The sequence below is a fragment of the Drosophila willistoni genome, assembly GCF_018902025.1.
Source record: "Drosophila willistoni isolate 14030-0811.24 chromosome 2L unlocalized genomic scaffold, UCI_dwil_1.1 Seg196, whole genome shotgun sequence".
NCBI lineage: Eukaryota > Metazoa > Arthropoda > Insecta > Diptera > Drosophilidae > Drosophila > Drosophila willistoni.
In genome coordinates, this window is record NW_025814048.1 from 4,420,019 (window position 1) to 4,439,191 (window position 19,173).

General features: G+C 39.4%; 6 protein-coding genes and 1 long non-coding RNA gene across 7 annotated transcripts; 4 read left to right on the forward strand and 3 right to left on the reverse strand.

The window, feature by feature from the left end:
* The first annotated feature begins 18 nt into the window (after positions 1-18).
* On the forward strand, positions 19-613 carry LOC124460020. The gene is made up of 2 exons (XR_006953975.1): positions 19-251; positions 315-613. It is a non-coding gene; the product is annotated as an uncharacterized LOC124460020 (long non-coding RNA).
* On the reverse strand, positions 520-3,247 carry LOC6639930 (golgin subfamily A member 2). The gene is made up of 4 exons (XM_002063411.4): positions 3,064-3,247; positions 2,036-2,980; positions 1,468-1,971; positions 520-1,402 (listed from the first exon to the last, which is right to left on the reverse strand). Exons 1-4 carry the CDS (start codon positions 3,118-3,120, stop codon positions 707-709), a joined length of 2,202 nt encoding a protein of 733 aa, XP_002063447.1. The 5' UTR covers positions 3,121-3,247; the 3' UTR covers positions 520-706.
* Positions 3,248-5,515: 2,268 nt separating this feature from the next.
* LOC26529005 (4-coumarate--CoA ligase 3) lies at positions 5,516-7,604 on the forward strand. Its single transcript, XM_015178884.3, has 5 exons — positions 5,516-5,688; positions 5,752-5,959; positions 6,022-6,208; positions 6,264-6,380; positions 6,451-7,604. The coding sequence occupies exons 1-5, from the start codon at positions 5,542-5,544 to the stop codon at positions 7,391-7,393; spliced, it is 1,602 nt and encodes a 533-aa protein (XP_015034370.1). The 5' UTR covers positions 5,516-5,541; the 3' UTR covers positions 7,394-7,604.
* Positions 7,605-11,040: 3,436 nt separating this feature from the next.
* On the forward strand, positions 11,041-11,423 carry LOC6639929. Its single transcript, XM_023182185.2, has 2 exons — positions 11,041-11,202; positions 11,263-11,423. The coding sequence occupies exons 1-2, from the start codon at positions 11,056-11,058 to the stop codon at positions 11,419-11,421; spliced, it is 306 nt and encodes a 101-aa protein (XP_023037953.1). The 5' UTR covers positions 11,041-11,055; the 3' UTR covers positions 11,422-11,423.
* LOC111518348 (4-coumarate--CoA ligase 1-like) lies at positions 11,392-13,170 on the forward strand. Its single transcript, XM_023182107.2, has 4 exons — positions 11,392-11,473; positions 11,540-11,726; positions 11,778-11,894; positions 11,966-13,170. Exons 1-4 carry the CDS (start codon positions 11,428-11,430, stop codon positions 12,906-12,908), a joined length of 1,293 nt encoding a protein of 430 aa, XP_023037875.1. The 5' UTR covers positions 11,392-11,427; the 3' UTR covers positions 12,909-13,170.
* A 1,435-nt stretch (positions 13,171-14,605) lies between these two features.
* Positions 14,606-16,028, reverse strand: LOC6639928. Its single transcript, XM_002063409.3, has 2 exons — positions 15,686-16,028; positions 14,606-15,624 (listed from the first exon to the last, which is right to left on the reverse strand). The coding sequence occupies exons 1-2, from the start codon at positions 16,026-16,028 to the stop codon at positions 14,606-14,608; spliced, it is 1,362 nt and encodes a 453-aa protein (XP_002063445.3).
* Positions 16,029-17,613: 1,585 nt separating this feature from the next.
* Positions 17,614-18,465, reverse strand: LOC6640219 (endocuticle structural glycoprotein SgAbd-2). The gene is made up of 2 exons (XM_002063408.4): positions 18,452-18,465; positions 17,614-18,383 (listed from the first exon to the last, which is right to left on the reverse strand). Exons 1-2 carry the CDS (start codon positions 18,461-18,463, stop codon positions 17,817-17,819), a joined length of 579 nt encoding a protein of 192 aa, XP_002063444.3. The 5' UTR covers positions 18,464-18,465; the 3' UTR covers positions 17,614-17,816.
* Between the last annotated feature and the right edge of the window lie 708 nt (positions 18,466-19,173).

Here is a 19,173-nt window from a genome sequence, read left to right on the forward strand (position 1 = left end):
TGCATGTTCGATGTTGGTACGATTTTTCACGATATTTACTTTTTTGTTCGAAGTAAGGACTCTTTTGCAAGAACTGGACTCTTTTGTTGCATGTTCGATGCTTCCTTCGAGTTGGAACAGTGGACACCCCCTATATGGTGTAGTATACTTTTAAATTAATTAAATATGCTGAAAACGAAAAAGGGATAAATAAAAATATATCTCGTCGTCATTATAAAATGTTTAGTCATTAAAGGTCCCGGATCGAAAAGGTTATACTCAAAAGTTAAAATTAGTCCTTATGTTCCTATCAGTTAATGTTTCCGCTTCTTCAGATTCGGACACTTTGGACAACACTGCAAGGAAAAATATGAGAAATGCCGAAACTGCTCACAGCCTCATCCCAAAGAGGAAGCTTGTTTAAATACTTTATGTATAAATTGTAAACAGGAGCATATTGCTACCTTTCTAAATTGTCCGGCTAGGAAAAAAGCTTTTGCCATAAAAAACTTTAATTCTTTTACCAATTGGCTTGCTACATTTTGGTTACCAAGACTTGCTACACAAAGAAAATTTATTAAGAAACATAATGGAAAATAATAGAGGACGAATGGGATAGAGCGCCCAATACACATAAGCGAAGAATAATTATACATAATTGTTAAATTAGGATTACGTAGGCAGACAATAATTGTACTTTCACATCTATAACTTCTAAAGAAGAGTTTTAGACCACTTCAAATTTGCCCAGGCAACAATTAAAATGGTCTACGGCATGGCCATTACTGGACAAAGCTGTTGGCGGCTGCTCCGTGTTTTCTTTGATTTCTGTGATAATGTCCTGAATCTTATTTATAATTTGCTGTGAGTTTCCACTCTCTCCTTGAGACGAGGACAAAACCACAGACTCTTCTATATTCTGAGCATTCTCTGCCAGTTGTCCCTGCTCGGGAGGTAAATCCACACCCAAACTGGTGACCAATTGGTTGAGTGAATCGATTTTATCGCGAAGTTGCTCCCGCTCAGCTTGCAAAAGACGCATTTGGGTAGCCTTTTCGTATTCACGCTGCTTTAGCATGCGTCTTTGGGTTTGGTATAATGCAATGTATTCGCCAATGGTCTCTGTTTCACCTTGAAGCTGAAGCACTAAATGCTCCAAGTTGTGTTTCTCGTCGGTTAGATCGGCCACTTGGTTAATAAGTGTGGTAAAGCGGGATTGAAGCTTCTCCACTGCCTCAGCGCTAGGTAGACATCCGGGTGAAGCAGTATCAGTTTTGCCCTCTTCCAATTTGGAGGGTTCGTCATGATCGTGATCTTGACAATTGTGTGAATGTTCATGATTGTGATCATGATCGTGATCATGGTCATTAGAATGAGCATGCTCCTGCTCCGGACTCGTCTCCACCGGTTTCTCCTTCGGAATCTAAAAAAGAAATACAATTGTTGGAACAACTTCATCGCTAAAAGCTATGGCTATGGCTATAATACCTCGTGGTGGTGATGATGGTGATCAGCTTCGTCTAGTTGCTGCTTTAGTTCAACATTTTCATGGGACAGCCGAATCATCTCTTCATCCTTGAATTTGAAGCGATCCTCATTTGCTTGAAGCTTCTGTTCCATACTGGCGTAATTCAGACGCATTTCACGATTGGCAAACTCCTCGGCATCCAGCTTGATTACCAGTTCGGCCTTGTCGTTGGTCAGCTGAACGAATTTTAGTTCCAATTCATCCAATTGTTTTTTCATTTCCACATTTTGTGAGAGGGCACGCGATGCGGCTACTTTGTCTGATTCCATCGTGGCTAGGAGCTTTGCCTGATCTGGCTGTTCAGTTTCGAGACGCCCCAATTGTTGTTCCAATTCGGCTATGGCAGCATCTTTCATTTGCAGCTGGTCATCCTGGGATTTGATTTTCAATTGGAACTCATGCCGTTCGAAGTCAAAGTCACTGATGCGTTCCCGAAGAGAGGCCAGTTCCGCATTTGTGGTCGTCTGTAATAGGTCGGATGACTGAATTTGTTGTCCTTTTTGCATAAATCTAGAAAGCATTATTTACCTGATCGGTTGTCTCCTGTTCTTGCTCCTTCTGCTGCTCCTTGAACTGAGCCTGTAGGCTTAAGTTCTTCTGTATGTCCCGCTCCAATCCGCCAACATGCTCCACAAGTTGTCGTTCACGCTCTCGCAATTGGATTAACGAGTCGTTAATTTCCGCGTTAGTCTCCTTTAGCTTAGCAATCTCGTTGCCCTGATGTTGAACATAATTCTGATATTGGGTAGCGGCTTGCTCCTTGTCCTTGGTCAGCTGACTGACCATAGCCTGAAGATCCCGGATTTGCTGCTCGTACATAAATTGTGTTTTGGTGAGAGTCTCCACTCGGTTATCAGCACTAATATTGGACTCATCGGATAGTTGGCGGAGACGAATCTGCGACATTTCCAGTTCGTTGGTTTTTTCCGCCAGTTGCCGGTGTATTTCAGCCTGCAGTTCATGTGATTGCTTCACCTGAGCTTCCAACTCTGATAGATGAGCCTTTTGATCTTCAATTTGAGCCTGGAATTGAGCACTTTGACGACGTTCCTGTTCGGCTTGCGCCGATTGTTCTTGGCAACGCTGCAGCAGTTGCTCCACCCGCTGACTGGCTTGGGTATGTTGAATTCGTAGCTCTTCCATCTCAAGTTCACGCTCACGGCAGGCGAGACGACATTTTGCTAGCTCGGCACTAAGCTGTGTCTTTTCCTCGATAATAACCTGAATGGCCTGTAAGTTGGAGTCTATTCCACGTCCACCGTTTTGGGCAGCAATACGAGCAATGTCTTCAGGGTCTGGCGTCAAGCCTACCGCAGTAGTGGTGGCTATCGGTGCCTGCCCTTCCTCTCCGGGTGATCCATTTACATTCGTCTCTGGTGGGTGGGTCGGATGCTCCAACAAGTTGCCAGCTGAAGCCGCCTCCGTATGGGATGTGTTGCTATTGTTATTATTTCGCTGTTGGTACTCCTTCAGCTATAAGCATTTTAAATCGTTTTTGAAAACATATTTAATTATTGTTATTTATTTGGCCACGTCCACTGTTTTTGTTTACTTACCTTTTTCCTAGCCGCCGCCAGTTTCTGAGCCTTGGCATCTTGTGAGTCATCCGGCATTGCCAATGGAGCTGATGGTGCAGCTTAGTTTCTATTTAATGTTAATCAATATTTAATAAAAATCGGAAATTTATAAAAAAAATTGTACGCCACGCAGTGACCAATGGGACCAGCGCATGGGAAATATGTAAAGTCTGGCAACACTGGGTCGCATTCGACTTTGGTTTATGTCTTTGTTAAATCAACTACAAAGCGAAGACTACAACCCAAGCATAACAAAGGAGCATAATTTGATAAGATTTTTACTTTGTGGCGCAAATTCAAACCGAAATATGTATATTTAATCAACTACTAAACCAAGGCACCGTGGCTAACTATTTTATTATAAATTTAAATTCAAAATGTAGGTCAAGATGTGTCATATATAATGCGTTTAGTTCTTTAATATATAGTCCTAATTTTGTGCAATAGAACAAACGTGCCAAAATTTACCGTGTAAAACAAATATCTTTAATTCGTACTTAACACTGTCGTTTTTGATTAAAACCAAACAAATCAATAGGAAAAAATGTACGTCATAAATATATTGGATATGTTTGAGTCTTAAACATGACTGAAAACTATCCAATATATTTATGCCGTACTTTTTTTCCTATTGATTTGTTTTGTTTTAATCAAAAACGTCTGTTAATTTTACTTTTTTATGTTCAGAGATTCTGTTGACGTAGCCATGAAACCAAATAAATTTTAAGTTATTGTTTTGCATTTTAAACATATTTGAAAATAAAGCATAGCAATTTCAGTAATCTAAACTTGTTTTATTCTTATCTCCAAGATCCTCTTGGAGACAAACCTAAAAAAGACTGATGCAAAATATTTGCGAAATTTTTACTTTTTTCTTACCTTATAGTAGTGGAAAAACGTTTTATCTAATGTTTGCGAAAGAACGGCCAACAATCTTAGCATAGCAAATTACGAAGTTGTTAATGAAAGTCACTGTTTACCATCGATTGTTTCTATGGAAGCTAAATGATATAGTCATCCAATTGATTGAATTTGGCACTGCCATTTATGCGTGTAATAAATTCACCAATATCAAATTTTACGAAAATAGGTAAGAAAAGAACGAAGTTATTAAGAAAAGCTACTGTTCGTGACTTTGCCGTTTGTATGGGAACTGTATCATAGTGGTCCGATCCGACTCGATATACCAGCCTACATGCGAAATTTGAACCCTGTAGCATTAGCGGTCTATGAGGAGTTGGCGTTGATCTAGACGGACGGATGAACCAAGCTGTATTTATAGTAGAAAGGATTATATATGGAATGTATGGTGAATGGAATGAAAAACGTTAATATGCTTCAAAATTTGATTTTAACTTGATGAGTAAAACTTTCCCTTCATAGTGAAAAGAGTCCCATTTCCTGTTACGGTGATAAGATTGCAGGGACGGGGTAAATTGGGTCGTGGCGAAGTTCATATACCCTTACAACCCATAGGTCTTACTTTTGCTTTCCCTACAAAACTTATGACGACAGCTCATTGTGTCCCAAAATACGACTTTGATTAAACTTTACCAGAATTGCAGCTAATTAAGTAAATTTCTTTGTTACCCAGTTTGGTGACCAAAATTACGAACTATCTTTTCGCTCTAAAAGTTTGTTAATAAAGTCGGAAATGCTTAGAAGACTATGGGCTGCACACGTCTGACGTAAATTAATATACCTCTTTTGTATGGGTATCAAAATTGTCACCCAAATGCAATTGATAATCAATTTGAATTGTCAATATTATGATAACAAAGTCCAACTCAGTCCTTGACTACTTTTGTTTTGTGCTTGAAAAGGCTTAAGTCTGGGTAATAAAACCATTTTTTGCTTCAATCGTATAAGTAATAAAAAAAAAAAACGATTGCCGGTTGATCGGACTCCAAAGAAATACTCGTGATTTTTCCAGGTGACAGGGAGAATCTGCCAGGGATTTGCTTCAACAGATTAGATATAGTAAAATGCTGAATAATATGCGAGTAATAGGTATTTCCGATCTCCTGGTAGTCTATTATAGATTAAAATGGGGTTAATTTATGATCTACAGATAGCAAACGGCATTGCACAATAATTCTAAAAATTACATTCACAATTCCCTTTGATTTTTTTCATTATTAAATTAATGCTCTATAAAGATTGCTATTTAAGATCTCTCTCCAATTTTGAAGGGTAATGTACTAGCTTTTCATTCTCATTTTGTTGTCAATTGTAAATTAAAAACTATTCCAGGGTATTTTAATGAATGGAATGAATGTATCTTCATACCCATTTACACTTGATACTATCGCCAATTAATCTTCAGAATATCGCGATAAGATGTTACAGGTGTTAGCCGGTGTGGGATCCACTTAAAGTGGTTTGGTCCCTATATATAGAACTGCATTGGATGATAGAAGGCAGTTGTGTGATTATATTTTAAATAGACACTTAGACATGAATGCTTCGCTGATACCCACCACATACAATGAAAAGGATAATGTGTGGAGTGGAGCTAAACGTGGCTCCATATACAACTATGATACTTCGGTGGGAAGGATCATATTCAATACCATGAAAAATTGGCCCAACAATGTGTGCCAGGTAAATAGTGATTGCGATCTGCTTGCCGATAAAGGAATAAAATAGTGATTTCCTTCAAATTAGATCAACGATATTGATGGCGTATCGGTAACTAATGAGCAAGGAATTACCTGGGCCATTCGCATTGCCCAATACTTGAAAAAGCGAGGATTAAATCACAAGGATGTAATCGGTATTGCTGGCAAGAATACCACTTATGTAATGCCCTTAGGTGTGGCTTGCCTCATGAATGGGACTCCATTTCACGCAGTGAATCCAGTACTTGACGAAGGTTTGTCCACTTTTAGTCCAATGTGAATATTTTATTTGAAAACATATGTATTTCTGGATTAGACACCATTCGCCATGTGTTGTCAATTACTAAACCGAATCTAATATTCTGTGATGGCCAGGAGTACAAGAAGATACATGAAGCTACTGTGGGTTGGCATCCTGAAATTTATACTCTCACAGATCCTATTGAGGGAGTGCCGAAGATTGAGACATTGTTGGATCCCACGACCACTGAGAGATTCTATCAGTAAGTTCTTGGAGAAGTCTAAAATTATATATATATATTATCGTTTAATTCACAGACCGGAACCGTTGAAAAGTGGCGGCGATCAAACTGTGGCCATTCTGTGTTCATCTGGCACCACAGGACTCCCCAAAGCTGTGTGCATCTCCAATAGCATTCTCATACAGGACAGCATGTAAGACTTATATACATATTATCATTTAAACATATCGGTGTTAATGAAAAGATTTGTCGGATTTTCATAGGCTTGTTAACAGCAATACCGTGCTCTTTATATCGAGTAGTTTGGACTGGATCACTGGTCTGTGGGCCTTTGTCTTTAGCACCGTCTTTGGATGCACTCGCATTATCACCAACAAGCCTTTTGCTCCCGAATATTTTGTCCAGTTGGCTCAAAAGTATAAAATCAATTACGCTGTTGTCCCACCCAGACACTTGTCAGCCTTGATCAATTGTCCAGATGCCAAGTCGGAAGCTCTCACCTCCATTTCGATGATGAACTACGGCGGAGGTTTGGTTTCCGCCTCGACACTGCAGAAGGCTCAGGAATTGTGCAAGCAAGCGGTCTTCAACTCCGGATATGGCATGACTGAAGTGGGTGCCATTACGATTAACTTAGGTCTGAGTAACACTTCATCGGCTGGCAGATTAGTGCCAGGCATCAAGATTCGTATTGTGAACGAGGAAGGCAAGAATCTGGCGTACAATGAGGTGGGCGAGATTTATGTTCACACTGGTCAAGCATGGAACGGCTACTATGGCAATCCTGTGGAAACACGTCGCATGCAGGACTTCGAGGGTTGGTTCCACACCGGCGATCTAGGTTACTTCGATGAGCAGAATTTCCTCTATATCGTGGATCGAAAGAAGGAGATCCTTAAGTATCAGGGACTCCACTACTGGCCCACTGAAATAGAGAACGTAATCACGGAACTGCAACAGGTTCAGGACGTTTGTGTCGTGGGTGTCTATGACGAACGAGAGGGAGATGCTGCCGGCGCCTTGGTGGTCAAGACCAAAGGAGCGACACTAAGTGAGAGGGACGTAATTGATCATGTGGCCAAGAGATTGACTGGAATGCAGAAACAACTGCACGCCGGTGTCCGTTTCACGGATAAGTTGCCAGCCAATGTCAATGGCAAAACATTGCGCAAGGCGGCACACGATGTTTTCCTAACCCAAAAGTAAGAGTACCTACTCTTGATTATATTCAGCTAGAAAATTGATATCAAAAATAGAAGAGAAGTAATTACAAGTGCTTTCGAGATGTTTGGACAACTTAAGAGTTCGAAACTTTATATAGACTAGGCTTACTTTGTTATATTGATAAGATTTAATAAAAGTTTTCATGTAAGTGTTTTTGTTTATTAACCAAGAGTAAATAAAATATTGCATAATATATCATCTCTTATCGTTTTGTCATGTCTGATCCTATATTTTAACCTGCACAATAGAATGAAACTTCATATTCAGGTCGGCAAAAAAAATCGAACAAGCAGATAAAGGCATTTTCTATTACAAAGGGAAATCCAAAGTTAACATTTCTAGGAGCAGATAGATAGGCTTTTGCACAACTTTCTGAAATTTATTAGGAAGTAAGACAGATGATCACAGAGTGGAGGTTTATGATGAAAGCTTTAAACTTGTGGAGGCTATTGGTTATACATTTTACATATCCTTTATATACTAATACTACCAAGTTATTGATTTTGTCTTCCGTCTTCTTTAAGGTCCCATTTTTGGCACAGTGTCCGATTTTGTCAACTTGGCACAGAATAACTATAAAATTTTAAATTAAACAATGAACAAATTATCGTTTTAATTTTTAAATATCAAAGAAGCTAACATCGGCTAAGCCGAAGTTTATAAACCCTTGCAGTCCTTGGTAATAATAATTTTACATATTTGTTTTCTGCAACTCAATTCATCAATATACAAACAAAACAATTTTACTCTCTATTTTACAATTTGTTCTTCTTCTTCCCTCATTCCCAAAGCAAAGCAACGCACGCATATATGTACATACAGCAGAGCCCGGCACTCATATCCCCCGGGGGACGAACACGTTCGGCACATCGTATGCGTGTAACCGAACGGCTGCCGAAGTCCTCACACAGAGGATGAGATCTATGTCGCTTTGTTGAGAGGAAACACATGAAAAAATTGATCGCTGCTTTGTTTTCTCTATCTTTTTCTTGCATAAGATTATTTGCTGCACTCGTTTTCTTGATTCGAGGCAGAATTTGATGAAGTTTAATTTTGCGCAGTGTAAAGCAACATACGCATACAAGCAAGTGCACACATACAACTAAACTTTTTTAGCGCTCTCTTTGTGCCGGGCCCTGACATACAGTTCATGTAGCGTTGCGTCTGTGTGTGTATCTGTTGATGACGAAAGATGTAGTAGACAGAAAGCAGCGCTGCCGGCAGAGCTGGGAGCAGAGCCGATTATTATATTGACTGTAACTTGTGTTATATTTATCCGATCACATTCAAATTTTGGGATCTGGGGTTTTTTATCCAATATTATCACATATGTAAATTTCATAGCATACTCCAATTTTTATGAAAATGTTTCTTCTAGTTCTTCTAGAGCTATATGATATAGTGGTCCGATCCCGATGGTTTTCATACTTTATTTTTCCCGGGTAATAAAAAACACCGGAAAAAAATGTCAGCCCGATAGCTCTTAAGACAGCTGAGTAAAACGAATACGCACAGACGGACGGACAGACGGACGGACAGACGGACATGGCTATATCAACTCAGCTTCTCATGCTGATCAAGAATATATATACTTTGTGGGGTCGGAAACGTCTCCTTCTGTGCGTTACAGACATCTGACCAATTTTATAATATCCTCTGCAAGGGTATAATAAAGTATTTTACTTTAGAAAGTTTGAGATTTTATCATTTGAATATTTTTAAATTTAAGTCTTCATAAATTAGATTTTATTTTCCTAAAATTATGCAACAATTTTTAGAAAACAATATCAAAAATTTCATCTAGAAAAAAAATTATTTTAGAAGATTGGTGACTTCTTGATCTATTTGGATACATTTTTATACCCTTGCAAAAAGGGTATATTAATTTTGGTCAAAAGTGTGCAACGCATAGAAGGAAGCATCTCCGACCATATAAAGTATATATATTCTTGATCAGCACGACGAGACGAGTTCAAAAAGCCATGTCCGTCCGTCCGTCCGTCTGGATCAACGCAAACTCCTCCTGGACCGTTAGAGCTACAGAGCTGAAATTTTGCATGTAGGCTTGGATATACAGGCGTTGTATATCTCGGATTCAGCCGGATCGGACCACTATATCATATAGCTCCCATACAAATGACAACGTCACGAACAGTGACCTTTCTCAATAACTTCATTATTTTCTGAGCTATTGTCGTGAAATTTAATATTGGTGAGTTAATTACGCATATAAACAACTATGCCAAATTTGATCAAGATCGGGTGACTGTATCATATAGCTCCCATAGGAACGATCTTTCGAAAGCAGTGACTTTTGTCAATAACTTCGTTACTTTTGACGCGATTGCTTTCAAATTTAACATTTGTTAGTTTAATATATCTGTTAATGACTGTGCCAAATTTGATAAGGATCGGGTAACTATATCATATAGCTCCCATAGGAACGTTTGGTGGAAAACAGTGACTTGTGAAAACAGTGATCAATATCTTCGTTATTTCCTATGCTAGGATTGTAGGCCGTTCTTTCGGAAACATTAGCCTTTTTAGCTTAAACGTTTTTCCACTTTGATTGCTATAGGTAAGGAAAGAGTTACCAAAAATGTTGCAAGGGTATACAAACTTTGACGCGGTCGAAGTTAGCCCCGGCCCTCTGGTTTTGAGTACCCTGTATCTGAAGTAGATAAAAGCAGCCAGAGTCTTGGCTTCCTGGCTTTCTTAATACGTCATTTCAACATATATCACTTTATTTCAACAATCTTTATCTCCTTAATCCATTGTGACAAACTGTAAATACATATGGTTCTTAACAATAAGTGTGATGCAATCTTTTGTAATTTCCGTAATACATGTTAAATTAAACGTCATCTTTTTTCACTTCGCTGATTAGATAAGTCCCATTGAGAAGGCTTTTAACTCAAATAATTATAACCAAGTGTTTGGCTTATTCAAGACTCACCTTTAAATCTACATCGATGTTCTACTAACTATAGCTTCCATGTAACTTTCAGGGTTCTCTGTATTGGTTACAATTTTCTACACTCCGTAATCTGCTCGAAGTCTTATCATTCTTTACTAAAAACATTTATCCCTTTCAACTTTTAGCTCGTATATAGCTCGCCTGCGCCCCACTGTTGTTCAACATCCGCTGCACTACGGCCACCTGTCCGGCATTTGGGGTAATACATATGTTTCTTTTTGGTTCGTGCACTAGAGGAATATGCGAATGCATTGTGGAACTTACTTGTGAAGCTCCAAAACTAGGCAAACTAAAGGTGGTAATCTTATATCCGAAATACGTATACGCCCCCTAGGACGTAGTCCTGATTCTGGCAACTGCTCCGCCATGGGCCACAAAAACAATAACAACTTACGATATTCGGCCAAACTATTTTAAAACTTTTCCGCTTCTACCGTTGATCGCGATGAATTTAATAGTCTTGACTTGTTCTTCAATTTCGTTTTCTAAACACAATAAAACACGTGTCCCACTTATTGCTACTATTTCGCTTGAGATTGTTATTCTTGTTTACAGATAGAAAAAACCAGTATGGGATCCACTTAAAGTGGATAGGTCCCCTATATATAGAAGAGCATTTGGTGATAGAGGGCAGTAGTGTGATAATATTTTATACAGACGGTTAGACATGGCAGCTTCGCTGATACCCACCACATACAATGAACAGGATAATGTCTGGAGTGGAGCTAAACGTGGCTCCATATACAACTATGATACCTCGGTGGGAAGGATCATATTCAATACCATGAAAAATTGGCCCAACAATGTGTGCCAGGTAAATAGAGATTGCGATCGGCAAGCAAAAAGGATTAAATAGTGATTCCCTTCAAATTAGATCAACGACATTGATGGCGTATCGGTAACTAATGAGCAAGGAATTACCTGGGCCATTCGCATTGCCCAATACTTGAAAAAGCGAGGATTAAATCACAAGAATGTAATCGGTATTGCTGGCAAGAATACCACTTATGTAATGCCCTTGGGTGTGGCTTGATCCTGAATGAATGGGACCCCATTTCACGCAGTGAACCCGGTACTTGACGAAGGTTTGTCCACTTTTAGTTGAATGTGAATATTTTATTTGAAAACATATGTATTTCTGTTGGGCTTAGACACCATTCGCCATGTTTTGTCAATTACAAAACCGAGTCTAATATTCTGTGATGGCCAGGAGTACAAGAAGATACATGAAGCTACTGTGGGTTGGCATCCTGAAATTTATACTCTCACAGATCCTATTGAGGGAGTGCCGAAGATTGAGACATTGTTGGATCCCACGACCACTGAGAGATTCTATCAGTAAGTTCTTGGCGAAGTCTAGAATTATATATATTATCGTGTATTGCACAGACCGGAACCGTTGAAGAGTGGCGGCGATCAAACTGTGGCCATTCTGTGTTCATCTGGCACCACTGGACTCCCCAAAGCTGTGTGCATCTCCAATAGCATTCTCATACAGGACAGCATGTAAGACTTATATATAGTATTATCATTTCAACATATCGGTGTTAATGAAAAGATTTGTCGGATTTTCATAGGCTTGTTAACAGCAATACCGTGCTCTTTATATCGAGTAGTTTGGACTGGATCACTGGTCTGTGGGCCTTTGTCTTTAGCACCGTCTTTGGATGCACTCGCATTATCACCAACAAGCCTTTTGCTCCCGAATATTTTGTCCAGTTGGCTCAAAAGTATAAAATCAATTACGCTGTTGTCCCACCCAGACACTTGTCAGCCTTGATCAATTGTCCAGATGCCAAGTCGGAAGCTCTCACCTCCATTTCGATGATGAACTACGGCGGAGGTTTGGTTTCCGCCTCGACCCTGCAGAAGGCTCAGGAATTGTGCAAGCAAGCGGTCTTCAACTCCGGATATGGCATGACTGAAGTGGGTGCCATTACAATTAACTTGGGTCTGAGTAACACTTCATCGGCTGGCAGATTAGTGCCAGGCATCAAGATTCGTATTGTGAACGAGGAAGGCAAGAATCTGGCGTACAATGAGGTGGGCGAGATTTATGTTCACACTGGTCAGGCATGGAACGGCTACTTTGGCAATCCTGTGGAAACACGTCGCATGCAGGACTTCGAGGGTTGGTTCCACACCGGCGATCTGGGTTACTTCGATGAGCAGAATTTCCTCTATATCGTGGATCGAAAGAAGGAGATCCTCAAGTATCAGGGACTCCACTATTGGCCCACTGAAATAGAGAACGTAATCACGGAACTGCAACAGGTTCAGGACGTTTGTGTCGTGGGTGTCTATGACGAACGAGAGGGAGATGCTGCCGGCGCCTTGGTGGTCAAGACCAAAGGAGCGACACTAAGTGAGAAGGACGTAATTGATCATGTGGCCAAGAGATTGACTGGAATGCAGAAACAACTGCACGCCGGTGTCCGTTTCACGGACAAGTTGCCAGCCAATGTCAATGGCAAAACGTTGCGCAAGGCGGCACGCGATGTTTTCCTAACCCAAAAGTAAGAGTACCTACTCTTGATACAAGCAGTGTATTTTATTCAGCTAGACAATTGATATCAAAAATAGAAGAGAAGTAATGACAAGTGCTTTCGACAACTCGTGTTTGGACAACTCAAGAGTTCGAAACTTTATATAGACTAGGCTTACTTCGTTACATTGATAAGATTTTCTTCACTAAGAGGCATATTGGACGATTAATAAAAGTTTTAATGTGAATGTTTTTGTTTATTAACAAAGAGTAATTAAAATATTGCATAATATATCATCTCTTATCGATTTTGTTATATCTGATCCTATATTTTAACCTGCACAATAGAATGAAACTTCATAATCAGGTCGGCAAAATATATCAAACAAGCAGATAAAGGCTTTTTCCATTACATAGGGAATACAAATATTCTTCATCAGATCAGACTGTTGTCTATCCTGTAAAGGAACAACAATATTTTGTTCCACAATATCTAAAGTATTATAAAGTCAAGAAGTTGGCGCGCTAAAGTGTTTTGAAAGTGAGCAAGATTTACATAAATATAAGTATAATTTTCGTCTAATAAATTTGAAGTACTTTGTATTGTTTCAAATGGGAATCCAAAGTTAATATTTCTAGGAGCAGATAGATAGGCTTTTGCACAACTTTCTGAAATTTATTAGGTAGTGAGACAAATGATCACAGAGTGGAAGTTTATGATGAAAGCTTTGAACTTGTGAAGGCTATTGGATATACTTCTTATATACCCTACCCAGAGAAACTAATTGCCCGACAATCATTTACCAAGTTATTGATTTTGACTTCCATCTTGTTTCTCTGGCCTTCTTAATACGTCATTCTAACATATATATTATTATATTTGTACAATCTTTATCTCCTTAAACCATTGTAAATATCGTTCTTAACAATAAGTGTGATGCAATCTTTTGTAGTTACTGAAAACGTATATATTGCGGAAGCGCAATACATGCTAAAACGTCTTCTTTTGCTTTGTTTTCATTGGTGATTAGATAAGTCCATTAAGAGGTCTTTTAACTCAATTAATAATAGATAAGAAAAAGGTTTGAGCCTAATGAACAAACAGCTGTTTGTGGAGGGTTTAGTTTGTTTGTATAACACCTAAGAGGATCCAACTGGATCAGTCCGTGAATCAAGGAACTTACACATTTTAGCTCCTTGGATAAAAGGCTAACGCATTAGCTGAAAGGCTTTTTCTCTCTATTCCAGAGAAACCTTAATGCACAATGGTAACAATTGGAAACGCTATTATCGCAATTCCATCAAGACACAGAAACTTCAAGATTCTTTCGGATGGTTTCACACTGGTGATCTGGAATACTTTGCCCAGCATGATAATCTCTATATTGCAGGGCGAAAGAATATAAATTGAAAGTGCCTGAGGAACGCTTTCGCAATGCTCTTGCAGATATGTTTGTAAGATGTCCACGTAGTTCCTTAAATGCAGATCATATAAAGCAATGTGTAGCCAAAGTTCTTGATGCGAAGTTTAGACAACACCATGATGAAGTACATTTTACCAATTTACTGCCACATTATAACAATGACAAGGTTCTACGCGAATCTGTAAAGGAAACACTGACAAAAGTCCATTTAGATGTAATTTAAAGTTGTCTTAGTTTTAATTTATATTCGATAATTACTATTAAACCCTGAGTTGAATTTAAATGCTGTCTAACAATTAGGTCTAGTTCTACTTTCTACATAAAATCGAAATGAATAGTGCCAAGAAGAAAAGGTGTACGGGGTTAGGTGTTCTTTGACTACCAGCGGCTGTGGCATCAGCTGCAGGAGTTGTCTGCTCCTTGGGGGTAACTTCCATATCCATTTCACTAGGACTAGAACTCGTTGTGGGTGTGTGAGTTATTTGCTTTACACTTCCGGTGCGGACCTCCACCTTGGGCAGAGGGAAGCAATAGACACGTTCAACTTCCACAACAAGAGGTAAGGAGCTGTCCGAGCTTAGAGAAGTCTCCGATACAGTTAGAGGTACGCAAATGGTTGGTTCCTCGGCGGAATTGCGTTCTTCATAGGGTATTCCCACCCGGGTTATATTCAATGGTAGCTGTGGAACTATAGTTTCCGGTATACTCAGTTCACTGTGCATTTGGGCCGAGTTAAGCGAATCCTCGTCGTCGTAATGCATTTCCGCAGCGTTCTCATCTCTCCTGTCGATATTGGGATACATCGATTTATCTGAATCAACAGGTTCTGTGCTGACGGATGAATTGTCCAGAAAATCCTTTGGCCAATTTAACGATACCGCCGCAGTGGACTGTGTGACCTGTATTGTCGGAGCAGCTGCAGGGAAACTGGTACTATCTACTGAAGGTCCTGGTAAGGCCAGTGTGTTATCGTAGCTACGCGAGGGATAGGGATACGGTAAGGGCATCCAATTGTCATCCGTGCTGGAAGATTGATGTTTACGATAATTGGTACCGATTGTTGTTGTTTCCACGGATTCATTGATTTGATTGGCCATGGCTTTCATTAGCGGATCAGTGGCATTCATTTTGAGCACTTCAAACTGAGTCGTTGATGGATTGTTGGATATGCGACGACGTCCATGGGGTCCATGTCCTGGGGTTATTTCCGGTGATCGCTCAAAACTATCACGTCTCGATTGTGAATTGTGATAGGAGCTTGGAGCAAAAGATGTTTTTCCCGCTTCCATTTCCTCCTCACTGGATCTTCGGGGTTGTTGATCGATTTCTTAAAAGATAAATTGAAATTCGTTATATCCACTTTCGACTCTGACTTAATTTCTTCTTACCATCGGTATGCATTCCCATTAGCATGGCTTCCAGGCGTCCATATACCCTCTCTTTGGGCCGTTGCATATCCTTTTCGTCGTCCTCCTCGGGCCGTTGTGGATGATCTGGTTTCCAATTGCCATATACTACGGCATCTTGCCCAGCTTTTGGAGTATTGCTCGTGGAGCTCTGTGGTTCTCGCAATAGAGGAATATGTGTATGAACTGTGGAAGTTGCTGGTAAAGCTCCAAAACTGGGCCAATTCATGGCGGGCGCAGGGGCTGGGCCAGGTGGTAATTGCATATCCGAGATACGTATACGCCCTCTAGGACGTAATCCGGGTCCTGGCAATTGCTGGGCCATGACCATGGGCGACAAAAGCAATAACAACATACGAATTTCGGCCAACATATTTAAATTATTCTTTTTTTTTTTTTAGTTTCGACTATTGAATGCGAAGAATTTAATAGACTCGACTTGACTTGGTCTTCAATTTCGTTTTCTAAACACAATAAAACGCGTGTGCCACTTTTTATTTCTTCTATTTTGCTTGTTGATTGTTATTCTTGTTTACAGTTAGAAAAAAGATGATTTTTGTTGTGTTTTTTCTTCTTCTTTTTATTGTTTAGATATCAATACAGTATTCGCACTCTCGTATCATTTCTTCTCCACTCCACTGTAACCCACTCGACCACTTCAAAACTTCTTCGATGGAGTCTTCTTCCGCACGCGACGACTTCTAAACGGCAACTGATGTTGGGCAAATCAATTTCGCGGACCCAAAGCCGATCTTCCAACTAGACTCAAAAACTCTATGGAGATAGAGGTTTTTTTGTTTTCGGGGAGATTCTTTCTAATCACGAGCCATAGAAATCGCTTATGCTTTGTTAGTTTAATTATGCGCAAAAGAGCGTTGAAAATTTTAATGGCGAATAAACACATTTCTTTTCGGGGTCTGACGCTTTGCTGGTGGTGAAAATGCAGCGGATTGGATGAGTTACGAGGGGGTTCTATATATATATATATATTTGCCCGTTTTCTGCCACAAGAATTCGAAGTCTAGTCTGGCTGGGGGGCTACATTTCACCTAGATGAGTGGCTTCATCCAACGGTTTACCCCAAAAATGTGTGAACCCATTGAGTTTCGAGCTTATGAAATCACTCAAAAGTTATGATATTTGGAAATTTATTTTTTGATCTACTAACCCCCCACACTTTGGTTTTTCCTCATCAAACGAAGAAAACCTGTAGAAAAGGCAATGCAGAAAAAAGAAACACATAATTATGCAACTCGTCAGTCAAGTCTTTTGAAAAGAAAATTTCCATAGAAGCATTGGCAAATATGAAAAATATATATATGGAAAAACTGCAAAGAGACGATAGAGAGAAAAAATGGGGAAAAATGAAAAACTTTAACCATGCATCATGCCTCATGCATCACTTGTTCATTATGATGTGCCTCTTGCTAAGGGGATCAACAAACTGACACATGAGGTAATTTAAGAGCTGTAAGAAAGAAACGAAAAAAATACAAAATTATGAAAAACCGTTGACATGATTTTTGATAATTACAACACGTGCAATAATAGGAAACTTGTTAAATAAATGACATTCCATTATAATCATGCCCTTTAGATTTGGTTCCTTAAAGTTAAGATGTTGGCAAAAATTGTTTTTATTTTTAAATAAATAAATATGTGAAAGTATTAAATGCTCAAGTCTGAATTCCAGTGCAGAGACTCGTGTTGTGATGGGCCCTAAAGGTCCAACAAAAAAAATATATATTTTGCATGATGATTTTATGCCCATTTATCATTCCGTCATCTGAAATGGATGGAAAAGTCATTGAAGTCAGTTTTTTTTGGAAACGTTAGTTTTTCTTTTATTGGTTTGTTTGGTTGTTGTTTTTTTTTTGTTTTATGGTTTTTTGTTTTGTTTTTTTTTTTTGTCTTAACCATAGGTTAACTTTCACACTTGCTAGGGCAAATCTCAAGGTTAGTGAATAGTCCACAATAATAAAAGAAAAGAAATAACTCTTTTTTTTTCCCCTCAAGAGTTCGATAAAAAAAATTCACGCTTCCCGTTCGCTTTCTGTCTCGCTCTCTCTCTTTCTCCCTCTTTCGCTCTCCATTAGCCTTTTCAGCTTGTACTCTACTGATTCTCCAGCAGACCAATATATTGACCATTCTGATTGGCCACCCGACGTTCTTCCAGTTTCTTGGCAAATGCGGGATCCGTCTTGGCCCTTTGTTCTAAACGTTCCTGTTGCAGTTTGATACCCGCATAGATTTGATCCAAACCCTTTTGGATTTCATCGGGAATGGCCGGTGGAGTGGGTATATGATCTCCAGTGGCCCGGAATCCATTCTCATCGGCTGTGTATTGAACATTGACGAGGGTGCCCTCGGGCGATTGATACGAGTATTGGCCATGCTGGACCAATACGCCATTGGGATTCGTTTCGAAATCCTTGAGAAAGCCTGTCTCCTCGTGAATTATGCTATTGCCTGTCTCGTATTCCGTTTTATAGCTGCCATCCTCGCTCTGCTCCTTGTTGTACTTGAGTATGGGTATCCAGGTGCTCGTCTCTCGAAGATCTTCATGACGGTGATGATCGGGTTTCTCATCGCGCGGTATATTATTGGCGCTCAAATGTCCATGTCCGTGATGATGCTGCCCGCTACAAGCGAATACCAGCATCGATACAATCGATAAAATCTGCAAACGGTTCACAACACAATCACATCACATGAAAAACACTTCAGAAGTTTTGCAAACAGACTTACTAGCATTTTCATTTTGCTTTGGCTTTTCAAAAACTATTCAAATTCAATCAGTGTATAGTCGATCGAAGGATCTCACTTCTTCTGCGCGCTTTTAGTCCGTGGTATATTGATCGTTTTGGCTGTGGCAAGTGAAAGCAATTGCACACTGTGCACAGAGCGGCCCTATTTAAGGCTTATATAGTACCCGATCGTTTGCAACAAGTTTGCACTCCTGCACTGCGAATGCGAAGCTTGCAATCTCGTCTAACAATTTGAGAGCCATCATCAAGACAGAGAGCCAAGAGAAAGAGAAACGAAACGCACACCAAGATGCCTATAAAATTCATGGGCCTAGCTCGATCTGAATCAGAGGGGTGAATCCCTCCTTTTCAAAAGAAACTATAACTCATCCAATTTATGTTGAATTCTAGAAGACTTGAGTAACTTTCAGTATCAAGAATGATTAATTACATATTTTACTATTAATTGCAGCTGCTATTGATATTTAAGATGTATTTCTATCTGGATATAGTAAATAGCTAAAATATTCAAAAAATCAATCCATTAACAAGTTTTTTTAGGTTACTTATATTTTAATTTCCTTTCATATTGATTAAGTTTAAACATCGTGTTAATCTGAAACGACTTTACCAAATTAGATGCACTAAAGTAATATACAAAACGAAACAAAAATAGAATAAGTCATTAGAATAAGTTTCTTTTAAGAACAATTGTCGTGTCAT